General features: G+C 47.9%; 1 protein-coding gene across 1 annotated transcript; it reads left to right on the top strand.

The window, feature by feature from the left end:
- Window positions 1-8,366: 8,366 nt before the first annotated feature.
- Window positions 8,367-11,792, top strand: LOC140116851 (ecto-ADP-ribosyltransferase 5-like). The gene is made up of 4 exons (XM_072133287.1): window positions 8,367-8,384; window positions 8,793-9,489; window positions 10,688-10,729; window positions 11,653-11,792. The coding sequence occupies exons 1-4, from the start codon at window positions 8,367-8,369 to the stop codon at window positions 11,736-11,738; spliced, it is 843 nt and encodes a 280-aa protein (XP_071989388.1). The 3' UTR covers window positions 11,739-11,792.
- Window positions 11,793-12,211: the final 419 nt, after the last annotated feature.

Here is a 12,211-nt window from a genome sequence, read left to right as displayed (position 1 = left end):
CATTTGCATTCTTCCCCTACTAGTCTGGCTTCAGTTTGTTTGGATTTAAGGTGGACCAGTACAATAACTGTGGACTAAGACATCCCATAGGAGGTTTATTAGTGTTTCTTGGAATCTGCTGTATTTTGTGCCTTCTGACCTTCGATTTGCCTTTTATTTTATACTTCATTATCCTCCTCGGTTTCTACCTGATTGTGTTCTATTATCCTTCTATGTATTATTATGTGTTTCACATTGGTGCAGGAAGGAAGTTGTTGCCTATTATTTAGGATTGGTGAGGCACGGAGGTTGGGGCAGCTGTGCCTATCCATAGGGCTCACTGTCGGCATCTTGGTTTTGCAGGTCCTATCAGCAGCCTTACATACAATCTTTGTACACAGCATGGCCCATTGTTAATCTCAAAGCCTTAAAACCTCCCAAAATCACTTATAACCTCCATGACTTTTGTTAGAAAATGAAAAGCATCAAGACAATAATATAATAATAATAATAATAATAATAATATGAGATCATAATTAGAGATGAGCGAACACACTCGTTCGAGCATTAGCGTACTCGAAACTGCTCGTTGCTCGGACGAGTATTTTGCCAGCTCGAGAAAATGGCATCTCCCGTAGTTTTGATTTTTGGCGGCCAGAAACAGAGCCAATCACAAGCCAGGAGACTCTGCACTCCACCCAGTATGACGTGGTACCCTTACACGTCGATAGCAGTGGTTGGCTGGCCAGATCAGGTGACCCTGGGATAGACTAGCCGCTGCCCGCGCTGCTCGCATCATTCTGTGTCTGGATGCCGCTAGGGAGAGAGCTGCTGCTGGTCAGGGAAAGCGTTAGGGTGTTCTATTAGAATAGTGTTAGGCAGGAGTGATTCTACAAGAACCCAACAGCCCTTCTTAGGGCTACAATAACGTTTTATTTTACTTTTTTTTTGGTTTGCTTGTGGCTGGGCTTGCTGGCATTAGTAGTGCAGCTAGTACCATATTGTGAGGAATTTGCTGGGAGACTTGCGACCGTTGTGTTTAGCTCTTAGTGACACACATATCCACCTGAAACACCGAAGTGGGACAATTTATTAGGGGTTTGATTACAATTAGGCAGAGTCTGCTGATTTTTTTTTTTTTACGTTTATTTCTTTTTATAACTCAAAGTCATCAGACACAGCACAAAATCCAGTTGTGTGCTGTCCGTGTAGGTTAGAAACTAGACATAGCAATAGAATAGCATCGTTTTGTTAAAACGCAGAGCTACAGTCCCTAGGTTCATCGTGTCTCAAGTTACTGGGACTCGTGGTAGAGCACTGTTGAGGCCAGAACAGTGCGAAGAGGTGATGTCGTGGATTGCGGACAATGCTTCTAGCCATTTGTCCACCAGTCAGTCTTCCACGCAGTCCACCCATGTCACCGAAATCAGCACTCCTCCGGCTCCTCCACCTCAACCTCCTTCCCCCCAGTCTGCCCCCTCCCAGCAAAATTTGGCATTTGAACCGGCATACTCTGAGGAACTGTTTTCTGGACCCTTCCCACAGTCACAAACCACTTGTCCAGTTGCTGCTGAGCAATTTTCCGATGCCCAGGTTTTCCACCAGTCGCAGTCTGTGGGTGATGATGACATTATTGATGTAGTGGAAGAAGTGTGTAAAGAGGTGTCGGACGATGAGGAGACACGGTTGTCAGACAGTGGTGAAGTTGTTGTCAGGGCAGGAAGTCCGAGGGGGGAGCAGACTGAGGGATCGGAGGATGATGAGGTGACAGACCCAAGCTGGGTTGATAGGCCGGGTGAACACAGTGCTTCTGAGACGGAGGCGAGTCCTATAGCAGAACAGGTTGGAAGAGGCAGTGGTGGGGCCAGACGGAGAGGCAGGGCCAGAGCTGGTGCATCAGCGCCAAATGTTGCCCGTAGTCAAGCTCCCGTGGCGAGGGCTAGATTTTCAGAAGCCTGGAGGTTCTTTAAGGAAACACCGGATGACCGACGGACTGTGGTGTGCAACCTTTGCCAAACCAGGATCAGCAGGGGTTCCAGCACTACCAGCTTAACTACCACCAGTATGCGCAGGCATATGAATGCTAAACACCCCACTCAATGGCACCAAGCCCGTTCACCTCCGGCCGGGCACACCACTGCTCCTTCCCCTGTGTCATTTGCTAGTCGCATTGGGTTAACTTGGTGGAGGCTGGGACCGAGTCTGACCCTGGGGCTGCTCATATACTGCCGATGCCGAGGATTGCGGGGCCTACCTCGGTCCAGGTCTCAAAGGCCTACTATGCCTCCTCCTCCTCCCAACCCTCCTCCACCTCCTCCTCCGAATTACCATCCGTGGGCAAGGCGCCATCAGTCGGTAGCTCTAGGCACAGCAGCAGTGCCATTGCTAAGCGACAGCAGGCGGTGCTCAAACTGCTGAGCCTAGGCGATAAAAGGCACACCGCCCAAGAGCTATTACAGGGCATCACGGCGCAGACTGATCTGTGGCTGGCACTGCTGAACCTGAAGCCAGGCATGGTTGTGTGTGACAATGGCCGTAACCTGGTAGCGGCTCTGCAACTCGGCAGACTGACACATGCGCCATGCCTGGCCCATGTGTTAAATCTCATAGTTCAGCGTTTCCTCAAGACATACCCCAATCTGTCTGATTTGCTCACAACAGTGCGCCGCATCTGTGCGCAATTCAGGAAGTCCAGCACAGATGCTGCCACTCTCAGGGCAGCGCAGCGCCGCCTCCAACTGCCCGCTCACCGACTGTTGTGCGACGTGGCCACGAGGTGGAATTCAACATTAACCATGTTATCCAGAGTTTACCAGCAGCGCAGAGCGATTGTAGACTGCCAGATGTCAACTTCCACCAGAACTGGTAGTCAGGTCAGTCAGCTTCCTCAAGTCTACAATGAGGAGTGGACATGGATGTCTGATATCTGTCAGGTGCTGAGTAACTTTGAGGAGTCAACACAGATGGTCAGTGGCGATGCCGCCATCATCAGCCTCACCATCCCGCTGCTTGGCCTGTTGAAAAACTCTCTGGTCAGCATGAAGTCGGAAGCTTTGCGCTCCTCACAAGAGACGGGGGAAGAAGATTCCCTTGTTGAAAGCCAAAGCACCCTTAGGTCTGTTTCTCAGCGCATATCGGAGGAGGTGGAGGTGGAGGAGGATGAGGAGGAAGAGGAGGAGAATGTTGGCGAGACAGAAGAGGGGACCATTGTTCAGTCCTTCACTGTTCAGCGAGTATGGGCAGAAGAAGAGGAGTTGGAGAAGTTGGAGGAGGAGGAAATGGACAGTCAGGCCAGTGAGGGGAGTGAATTCTTGCGCGTTGGGACTCTGGCACATATGGCAGATTTCATGCTAGGCTGCCTATCCCGTGACCCTCGCGTTCAAAGAATTTATTCCAGCACCGATTACTGGGTATTCACTCTCCTGGACCCACGGTACAAGCAAAATCTTTCCACTCTCAACCCTGGAGAGGAAAGGAGTGTGAGAATGCATGAATACCAGCAGGCCCTGGTGCACAAGCTGAAACAGTATTTCCCTTCTGACAGCGCTAGAGGGCATACTTCTGTGGGACAATTAGCGAGGGAGAGTAGGCGAGCAGGCAGCTTGTCCAGCACTGGCAGGGGTACACTTTACAAGGCCTTTGCCAGTTTTATGTCACCCCAGCAAGACACTGTCACCTGTCCCCAGTCTCGGCAGAGTAGGGCTGATCTTTACAGAAAGATGGTGAGGGAGTACGTAGCTGACCATACCATCGTCCTAAATGATCACACAGCTCCCTACAACTACTGGGTTTCAAAGCTGGACATGTGGCACGAGCTGGCGCTGTACGCCTTGGAGGTTCTTGCCTGCCCTGCCGCTAGCGTGTTGTCCGAGCGGCTTTTCAGTGCAGCTGGTGGCATCATCACCGATAAGCGTACACGCCTGTCGACTGAAAGCGCTGACAGGCTGACGCTTATCAAGATGAATAAAGCCTGGATTTCTCATAACTTCCAATCTCCACCAGGTGAAAGAAGCTCAACCTGAATAATGTATGCACTCCTCCTCCTCATTGTCCTCCTTCTCCTCCTCTTTGTACACTAAAGCAGAGGAAACTGGCTATTTTTTGCCAGGGCCAACTGGCTCTAGCTATAGTACTTTATGTATTTAATTTTTCTGGAGGGCCACCTACCCGCTCCTCTGTTTTAAGCAATTTTTGGGAGTGCCACATACAGGCACTCAATCTATGTAATTTTTCTGGAGGACCACCTACCAGCTCCTCTGGTTTGAAAACTTTTTTGGACTGCCACATACAGGCACTCAATTTATTTAATTTTTCTGGAGGACCACCTACCTGCTCCTCTGGTTTGAAATTTTTTTTGGACTGCCACATACAGGCACTATCCAAATTAAATTGTCTCCATAGCAGCCTCCACATGTCGTCTTTTTAGCTGGCTCCACACGTTGTCTCCATTGCTACCTCCACACGTCATTGCCATAGCTACCTCCAGAAGTCATCCATATAGCTGCCTCCATACATGGTCTCCTTATCAAACGAACTGTGTCAGGCAGAATTTTGGGTTGTTTTCATGGCTTCCACATCAAACTTGTTAACTTTGTCGCCACCCTGCTGTGTTTGGGGAGTAGCCTAGAGACAGGGGCTTGGATTGGTGAAAGCTCGCCTGGCAGCGGAGCGCCAGCTCCATCTCAAGATCCAAATAACATAGTTTTAACTGCAGCACCTTTAATCTACTACTAGTTCACTGCCTCCATACATCGTCCCCTTATCAAACGAGCTGTGTCGGGCAGAATTTTGGGTTGTTTTCATGGCTTCCACATCAAACTTGTTAACTTTGTCGCCACCCTGCTGTGTAATCCACAAAATATACTGGCAAACTTTTATCATTTACCAATATTATTTCAGCGCTTCTTGCGCATCTGTTTACATTCCCCTCACCCACCATATCCTAAACTTATAAGAACGCTACTACACTTGATCTTTTACAAAAGGTTCTTAGAAGTGCTGTTTTGGGAAGCCCATTTTGGGTGGGGAGGAGCCGAGAGACAGGGGCTTGGACAGGCGAAAGCTCGCCTAGCAGCGGACCGCCAGCTCCATCCCAAGATTAGGCAGCCTCAGAGGCATCCATGTATGCTGCCCCTGCTGTTTCCTGTCCATTTTGCCTCCACGATCCTCCACAGCGTCCACCAATGTCTCATTTCAACTCTCTATACCCCAGACGCTGGAGCACGAGAGGATATGCAGCACATCATCCCCTTATCAAACAAGCTGTGTCAGGCAGAATTTTCAGGTGTTTCACCAGATACATAGTGGAACTCGGCCCATCTGTCGCCGCCATGCTGGAGACCTGAAGTTGCAATCATAGCAGCGCAATATGAATGCCTCATACTGTCGCTCTTAATCATGGAAGTCGTCTCCATGGCTGCCTCCACATGTCGTCCCCTTATCAAAAGAGCTGTGTCAGGCTCATTTTTCGGGTGTTTCAGCAGATACGTTATGGAACTTGGTCACTATGTCGACTCCATGCTGTGTTATCGACTAAATATACCGTCAACCTTTTGTTCACATAGGAAATCATTGTACCTCCTTTGGTGAAACCTGAGTCCATTTAGGGTATGTCGCCATGAGACTCTCTAGCCTGCCACTGCTGCCGCTGCCTCTGCATGCCGTCCCCTATAGTGTCAGGGTCAATTATTGCATGTTTTAGATGCTATCTAGCCTCATTCGGTCACTCTGTCATGGCCATGCTGTTGCCCATAATTTTGGCATAATGGTGCGATTAAGCAGCCTCAGAGGCATCCATGCATGCTGCCCCTGCTGTTTCCTGTCCATTTCCGTGGTGTTTCCATCCTTTTCTGAGGTTCCCAGGTGTTTGGCCAAGCTTCCCTGTGCAGAGCCTTGGTCCCCTTGAAAAATGCTCGAGTCTCCCATTGACTTCAATGGGGCTCGTTATTCGAGACGAGCACTCGAGCATCGGGAAAAGTTTGTCTCGAATAACGAGTACCCGAGCATTTTAGTGCTCGCTCATCTCTAGTCATCGCCATAGCTGCCTCCAAAAGTCGTCCATATAGCTGCCTCCATACATGGTCCCCTTATCAAACGAGCTGTGTCAGGCAGAATTTTGGGTTGTTTTCATGGATTCCACATCAAACTTGTTAACTTTGTCGCCACCCTGCTGTGTAATCCACAAAATATACTGGCAAACTTTTATCATTTACCGATATTATTTCAGCGCTTCTTGCGCATCTGTTTACATTCCCCTCACCCGCCATAACCCAAACTTATAAGAACACTACTACACTTGATCTTATACAAAAGGTTCTTAGAAGTGCTGTTTGGGGAGTAGCCGAGAGACAGGGGCTTGGATAGGCGAAAGCTCGCATGGCAGCGGAGCGCCAGCTCCATCCCAAGATCCAACTAACATAGTTTTAACTACAGCACCTTTAATCTACTACTACTTCACTGCCTCCATACATCGTCCCCTTATCAAACGAGCTGTGTCAGGCAGAATTTTCAGGTGTTTCACCAGATACATAGTGGAACTCGGCCCATCTGTCGACGCCATGCTTGAGACCTGAAGTTGCAATCATAGCAGCGCAATATGGATGCCCCATACTGTCGCTCTTAATCATGAATCCATTTACGAAAAAACAATTAAAAAAAGATCCACTATGCTATTCCATTATTCCTAGGTGAAATATTCAAACAACCCGGCCTGCTTTGAAAATTATAATTTTTTCAAAGTAAACGCTTCTGGCCCCCAGGCCCATTTTGGGTGGGGAGGAGCCGAGAGACAGGGGCTTGGACAGGCGAAAGCTCGCCTGGCAGTGGACCGCCAGCTCCATACCAAGATTAGGCAGCCTCAGAGGCATCCATGCATGCTGCCCCTGCTGTTTCCTGTCCATTTTGCCTCCACGATCCTCCACAGCGTCCACCAATGTCTCCATGCGCAACTTTCAACTCTCTATACCCCAGACGCTGGAGCGCGAGAGGATATGCAGCACATCATCCCCTTATCAAACGAGCTGTGTCAGGCAGAATTTTCAGGTGTTTCACCAGATACATAGTGGAACTCAACCCATCTGTCGCTGCCATGCTGGAGACCTGAAGTTGCAATCATAGCAGCGCAATATGGATGCCCCATACTGTCACTCTTAATCATGGAAGTCGTCTCCATGGCTGCCTCCACATGTCGTCCCCTTATCAAACGATCTGTGTCAGGCTAATTTTTCGGGTGTTTCACCAGATACGTTATGGAACTTGGTCACTATGTCGCCACCATGCTGTGTTATCGACTAAATATACCGTCAACCTTTTGTTCACATAGGAAATCATTTCAGCGCTTCTTGCTCACCTACTTTGCTGAAGCCTGAGTCCATTTAGGGTATGTCGCCATGCCACTCTCTAGCCTGCCGCTGCTGCCGCTGCCTCTGCATGCCGTCCCCTATAGTGTCAGGGTCAATTATTGGGTGTTTTAGATGCTATCTCGCCTCATTCGGTCACTCTGTCATGGCCATGCTGTTGCCCATAATTTTGGCATAATTGTACGATTAAGTAGCCTCAGAGGCATCCATGCATGCTGCCCCTGCTGTTTCCTGTCCATTTCCATGGTGTTTCTATCATGTTCTGAGGTTCCCAGGTGTTTGGCCAAGCTTCCCTGTGCAGAGCCTTGGTCCCCTTGAAAAATGCTTGAGTCTCCCATTGACTTCAATGGGGTTCGTTTTTCGAGACAAGCACTCGAGCATCGGGAAAAGTTTGTCTCAAATAACAAGTACCCGAGCATTTTAGTGCTCGCTCATCTCTAATCATAATATTACATCAACTGCTAGAAATTAATCTTTGACTCATTACTATCTATATGTGTTTCCTTGTTATCCTTTAATTTCCTTATATATTCCACAACAAGCAGTTTATGGTTAGGGGCAGGGGTGTAACTTGAGGGGGTGCAGAGGGTGCGGTTGCACTTAGGCCCAAGAAGCTTAGGGGGCCATCATTTGTAACTTTACCATATGAGAAGACTAGTACTATAAACCTACATTATAGTCGGGGGCCTGGCACAGACTTTGCACTGGGGCCCATCAGCTTCTGGTTACACCACTGGTTAGGGGGGCAAATAGAATCCTTGTTGAGTTCTTATTTGCAATAAGAATGATGGGATATTGTCTAAGTTGTTAGTACTTTCACTTGAGGATGAATATATATATTCCTATAATAATTTTTAAAATGTTGCCTTCTTTTCCTATATCCGGGGAGATGGAGGAGGCCGTGCAGTGATGACGGTCTACATGCCCCGTCCGGGATAATCACTCCCATGTCAGTAGATTGAGGGGCAGGTGTGGATGTTCATGGAATGCCCCTCTAACCACAGATATGGGAGTGGTTATCATGGAGACATGGAGGGGGTTCAGACAGTAATCACTGCACGGCCTCCTCCGTCTGCCAACAAGGAGCATCACCGGAAGTGACCCGAGAAACATTAAAATGTATATGATGAGTGACCCTATAAGGGCCTATAAGTAAAGTTTAGACGCCAGAAGTCAGGGCAGACAAATAAGGATCATAGTCAGGTCAAGCCAGGACATGGACAGAGTATAATGCTGACGCACACACCAAAAAAACTTCAAGGAACCGGGGTCCAAAACATTTGTTCAAGCAGATGAGCTTTAGCCTAATTTGCATATTTCTAAAGATCATTTTTTGCACACAAGAAGAAGCCGTGAGAGAATAAAACCAAAAATTAGTGAGATACGTCGCAGTTAGTTCTGGTCGGTGAGGCATAGTATCGGATTCTCTGTAACTCAATCTGTTGTATTTTCCAGGTTTTGCGCTTAACAGTTACGTTCCACATGATGGAGGGGTTTTTTGATGACCAATACATCGGATGCACCGAGGAAATGGAGACATTAGCCCCCGAAATACTGAAGAAGGAGAAAATGGCTTCCGCTAAATTTGAAACGCAGTGGAATGAAGCAGCTGAAGTTTGGGAAAGCTCAAAAACTTACCTGAAAAATATTCCGGAAGGTTTTAAGGATGAATACGGGATCGCATTGTTGACCTTCTGGTTTTTAGATTTAAATAGCACCATAAGTATCCTAAATGATTTTAGCCGATTCGGTCCAGATCCCAAGTCCTTCAGGTACCATTCATTGCATTTCTACCTTACCCGAGCCTTGTCTCTACTACGACCCGGCTGTGGTGGGAAACTCGTCACTGTATATCAGGATCTCCATAATTTTCAGGTTCAGAAGCCTCTTCCCCCGGAGGTAAGATTCCCAGGATTTGGATTATTTATTACTAATAAGGAATCGAAAAAGGAAAACGGTGACTTATCGCTCATCATTAACACGTGTTTTGGGATGAAAATGCTACAATTCTCAGTTTTTCCATCTGTTAAGGGTTTATTGATTCCAATGAATGAAGTGTTCCGGGTCAGAAGCTACGATGAGGTAGAGAACCAGATCATCATCGAGAGCACCTACAGGAAGTGCAGCTACTACAACTGCGCCTACCTGGGAGGTAAGTCACCAGTAGTGAAGAGCAGGTCTGTCGAAATTCAGGTATGACACGTTTAGCCAAACATTTGGAAAAAATTGGTACACCCACCGATCAACAAGATAGGTCCTATCCCGTGGATAGGGCCTAACTTTGCTTAGTGGGAAAACCCCTTTGACAATATAAAGTGATTTACTGACAAGACCTGAGAGGGGTGATCCCCAGGTACTCGCTACCTGCCTACCCCCACTGCACCGGCTCGGGGGCCTACAAATATGTCACAGGTAGCCTTGTCCAACCTGTACCCACTGCCCGGTGGGCCAGATACATGACACCATCAGCGTCTATGTCCCTCTAGGCTATGCGCTCAGCGCACCTCCTCAGAGGCCTAATCCCGCGGCTGCGTGACAAATCTTTACCCTAACCCAAAGGCGAGTGGCATCTTCACTCATGCAAGAGGAAGCCGGAAATGGCACCATGGCCCATTAGAATGGGTTAGGCACCACCGTACCCTCGTCCACCCTCCCCTTCCCCTCGTGTAGTCCATTAACCCTTTGCCTGCTCTGTCTGACCTCCTGTCCATTCCTGTGTCAGACGGGGCAGAAGAAACAGCATTGTGGCAGCATGGGATGAGCGGACCTGTTAATACTTGGGTTCAACCAGTCGCTGTGGCCCATAAAACTGGTTATCCATGTGAGCCTGAACACTGGAGCAGAACTACTCGCTGCAGTCCTGGTCCGGGATTGGAACCTGCAATCTCTGGCACAATCCCAAACATTGTGGCTGGGGTTTGCTCATCACTATCAATGAACTCTTGTTACCCCCGGTAATGGGCCATGGTGATTCATTATGTGGCACAACTATGTGACCTTTCCTATCACACCAGCGAAATGCACCCTGGTTAAAGGAAGCCTAAATATCCTAACTCTACAAAGGAGTCCCTGCATTTGGTCTTGGACAACAAGTTTTAATGCAGCGTCTTCATCAGGCCGACATTTTACTAGTATCTTATCAATAAAGGACCTTCAAAAAGAACCATCATCCAGAGGGTCCAGCCAGCACGCGCTGAGAGCTCGATGAGGTGGACACATCACAGTCGCTCCAGGGTATAGGGCCTAATAGTTCTACTTTCACCAAGATACTCATAGATTAGTAACCGAGGGGTGAAGCCTAGGGAGACTTTCTACAAGATTTCACCATTTACATTTCTTCTCTTTTTTAGGGACTAAAAGCCCAAACTGCAGCCACATCATTCGATCATCAGGTGAGAAGCAGCGTTACTACTGACTGGGGATGAGGGAACCCAACAGCAATGTCTGGGTCCATTCCAAACTTTGCTGGTTCTGCCATAAGTCTCTTGTCCCTGATGGTAACTTCCTGGCAGTTTGAGCCAGCACCCATTGTGGGTGTTACTGGTGAGGGTGAGCATTCGGGTTTGTGAACCAAAGTTTGAGGTTGGATTCGGCTGAACTTGCTGGACCTGAACAGGTCCACACATTCCTATTACTGACTTCTCCTTCTCGGTTGTGGTCACATGTCTGAGTTTTTTGCATAGTAAAGATGTGATGGTTGATGGGGCCTCCACCACCATCAGTAGTAGACTATGATATGGGCGGTTTAGGCAGTGCCTGGGGCCCAAGCCTTCTAGGATGCCCATGGCCACCCAAACAAGGTCCTCCAAAGTCATGAAACCGCAGATTGAGAGCAGCAGAAGGGACTCATCCTCCATTCTACATGAAGCTGATTCCAGTCCCAGATGTAGGAAGTAATTCCAGACTTGTAGGGGCTACACTAATCCTACAGCCCCGGGCATCCTTATTCCACCTCTGCCAGAGATGGTCCTCATCTTCCAGGATTTAGAAACAATTACCTCGTCCTGTATGAATTACGTAGGTTACTCATCATTCCTGTCCATAAAACAGTTTTGATTGGTCAGTAATTTTTCGATAAGTAAGGTGTGGACCTCCTGTATCAGCAAACGGGTGTGACTTAAGATACCTTTACCAGCATTGTCTACGTGTCACCTACAGCTATAACCATCCGTACCCGGGGTCTACATCCTCCCCCACCTTTATTTAACCAACTATTGAATTTCCTATGTATCTGTGGAGTCTTGGTGGAAATGCTCACATTCAGACCTTTCTTCATCTTAATATTCCAATATTTCATTGAACCGTTTCTTTCCAGCTCCTCCCATCATGAAGTTCAGTGACGCGGTGATGCTGCCTCTAGTGGTCGCTGCCAGTGTTGCAATCAGTTGGGCTACAAGCTGAATCCTCGGGCTGGAGGAAGACTGAAGATCACAGGGTCACCAGATGAGAAGGTCCTATGCTGACGTCAGTGTGAGACACTGATCTTCATGTCTCCTCCATAACTGAGCAGTAACTATTGGCAATAGAATAAAAAAATCTGCATTAAAATTTATGGATTTTTTTGTTGTTGTTTTTTGAAGTTCCTTACATCATTATCCTCAAATACCAGACAATACTACATATTATATACCACAACTACCTGAGGCAGGTCTCCCCCAGGTGCAGGACACAATATATTATCAGATATGTGAGGAGCAGAGCTGCAGGTGACCCGTGAGAATACAGAACCGGATGTACATGAGGATTATACAGGACACAAGGCCCGGGGCATCGCTGGAGATTAGACACAGGTCAGACCGGGGAAAATATCTGATCCTCTGTCGTATTTGCAAGTATTTGCACCTACAAAAAAATGGGGAGTTCTATAACTTTTA

Source organism: Engystomops pustulosus, chromosome 2 (assembly GCF_040894005.1).
Source record: "Engystomops pustulosus chromosome 2, aEngPut4.maternal, whole genome shotgun sequence".
NCBI classification, from domain to species: Eukaryota; Metazoa; Chordata; class Amphibia; order Anura; family Leptodactylidae; genus Engystomops; species Engystomops pustulosus.
Note: the sequence above shows the minus strand (reverse complement) of the source record. Positions and strands in the feature narration are given on the sequence as shown.